Source organism: Vigna umbellata, chromosome 7 (genome assembly GCF_029865625.1).
Source record: "Vigna umbellata cultivar VRB3 chromosome 7, Vumbellata_1.0, whole genome shotgun sequence".
Taxonomy (NCBI): Eukaryota; Viridiplantae; Streptophyta; class Magnoliopsida; order Fabales; family Fabaceae; genus Vigna; species Vigna umbellata.
The window spans coordinates 47812783-47814733 of NC_142171.1; the positions used below are offsets into that span (position 1 = coordinate 47812783).

The 1951-nt window shown below is 38.2% G+C and overlaps 1 protein-coding gene across 1 annotated transcript; it reads right to left on the bottom strand.

Moving 5' to 3' along the window:
- Window positions 1-252: 252 nt before the first annotated feature.
- On the bottom strand, window positions 253-1325 carry LOC148196463 (uncharacterized). Its single transcript, XM_088094198.1, has 3 exons — window positions 1216-1325; window positions 882-1139; window positions 253-793 (listed from the first exon to the last, which is right to left on the bottom strand). Exons 1-3 carry the CDS (start codon window positions 1323-1325, stop codon window positions 253-255), a joined length of 909 nt encoding a protein of 302 aa, XP_087950324.1.
- Window positions 1326-1951: the final 626 nt, after the last annotated feature.

Sequence of the window (1951 nt, forward strand, 5' to 3'; positions counted from 1 at the left end):
CCACAGGGCGAGTGTCCTGTTCTCGCTGGACGAGCGTCCTCTCGTGCGTCCACACTGGACAAGCGTTCGTTCGGTGGTAATACAATTATTTAGAAAACAAGAAAAAAAAAGAGGATTTAACATAAAAATTAGCATTATCAGCTGTGTAATACAAAAAGATTACCAAAGTACTGTCTAATACAAAAAGAGCACCAAGTTGCTGTCTAATACAAAGAGACATAAAAAAAACATTAAATTTGTTCATTTATCCCCTTAAACTGCAGCTTCTTCTTGATTTGATGATGGGATGTTTGGTTGAGTTGATAGGTTACTTTGTTGTGTTTGTTGAGAGTTGAAATCAGTTGTTTGTTGTGCTTTGGTGCAAGAAGTCCTGTTGTGGCCGAGTTCCTTACAAATGCCACATCTTTTCTTTAAACCACCCTTCCTCATTCTTTTGTCATCCTTCACCAACTCCCATTGCTCCAACCTTCGCTTCTTCTTTGGTCTTCCAGGCAAAGTTCTTTTTGGTGGAGGGAGAACATCTTCATATGTGGTAATCTCCCACAGATTGTTACCATTTATTGGATAGACAATTGAAGAGTATGTTTCTTCATATGTTGACTTCCTAAAGCAACATGGAATGAATTCCTCTGCATCAAGATTTAGGAATTTCATAGCAGCTAAGGAGTGGCAACATGGTATGGCAGTGATTTCCCACTTCCTGCATGTACACAAATTTTCATCTAAATTGACTACAAATCTGTCACCAGCTTGGGACACATGGCGAACTTCAAAAATCTTGTTTGCTGACCAACTGTAAAATCAAAATAAGAAACACATTATAATCATAAACCACTAACACATTTTAAAAGAAATCATAAGTGAACAAACCTCATTCTTACCACGGTATCCAATATTTAGTTAACTGAGACTCCTTCTTTAGTCTAGTCTTGATTTTTGGACAAATGTTCCCAGAAAGTGATTGACTTTTTGTCCTGTTAGTTGTCCATCTCTTCATCAAGTAAAGCCGGATTTCCTCCATCATGGTTACAATTGGCTTAGACCTTGTATGCACCATTACACTATTGAAAGCCTCTGACAAGTTGTTAACCAAAGTATCACACTGAGGCTTGCTGCTAAATCTTGATCTTGACCAGTACCTAGAACATATATATGTTCATCAATGTTACTGTGAATATTTGCCAGACTTTTAACAATAGAAATTTAAATACAAACCTGGGAGGAATTTTTAACAAGTATTTGAAAGCCTCATCGTTAAGCTGTTTAATATTTCTCATTTCTGCTTCCCATGCTTGTGGATGGGTTGTTGTAGCTGCCTTCCACATCAAACGCTTGAGTTGTTTTCCAGGGAATTTCTTTCTAAAATTAGCGTATAAGTGCCTAACACAGAAACGTTGATCAACTCCAGGCACCACTTCTTGTACAGCTTGTAGTAGTCCCTGTTGAATGAAATTATGACAGTGTTGTTAGAGATATGATTTCAACCTCAAAGATAATTAACATAATCGGGGAATAGGTCATGTGCATTACCTTTTGCTGGTCCGACATGAATGTAAATGATGAACTTACTTCCTCCCCACCGAGATCTTCAACCAGAAGTTGAAGGAACCATTTCCAAGTATCCTTGTTTCCTACTTCCACCACGGCATACGCAAGCGGTAACATTTGATCATTTGCGTCTCTACCAACAACAGTTAACATTTCAACACCATATTTTCCTTTCAGAAAAGCACCACCCAACCCAATTATTGGCCTGCAGGACACAAAACTATCCTTGCAGGCCTTTAGACATGTATAAAACCTCATAAAACTGATTCCATCCACATTCTCTTCAACTTTGACTTTTACTGTGGATCCTGGATTACGAGCTAAAACCTCATTGGCATAATCATAAATCCTTCTATATTGGCCTTTGAAAGACCCATCAACATGGTCTGAAGCAATGGCCTTA

Excerpts from the sequence above, each read along its gene's own strand:
- LOC148196463 (XM_088094198.1), bottom strand. The coding sequence starts at position 1,325 with ATGTGGAAGGCAGCTACAACAACCCATCCACAAGCATGGGAAGCAGAA. Across the intron at positions 1,140-1,215 it reads TTGTTAAAAATTCCTCCCAG|GTACTGGTCAAGATCAAGAT; the intron begins GTTTGTATTTAA and ends TATATGTTCTAG. Across the intron at positions 794-881 it reads ACTAAATATTGGATACCGTG|TTGGTCAGCAAACAAGATTT; the intron begins GTAAGAATGAGG and ends TTGATTTTACAG.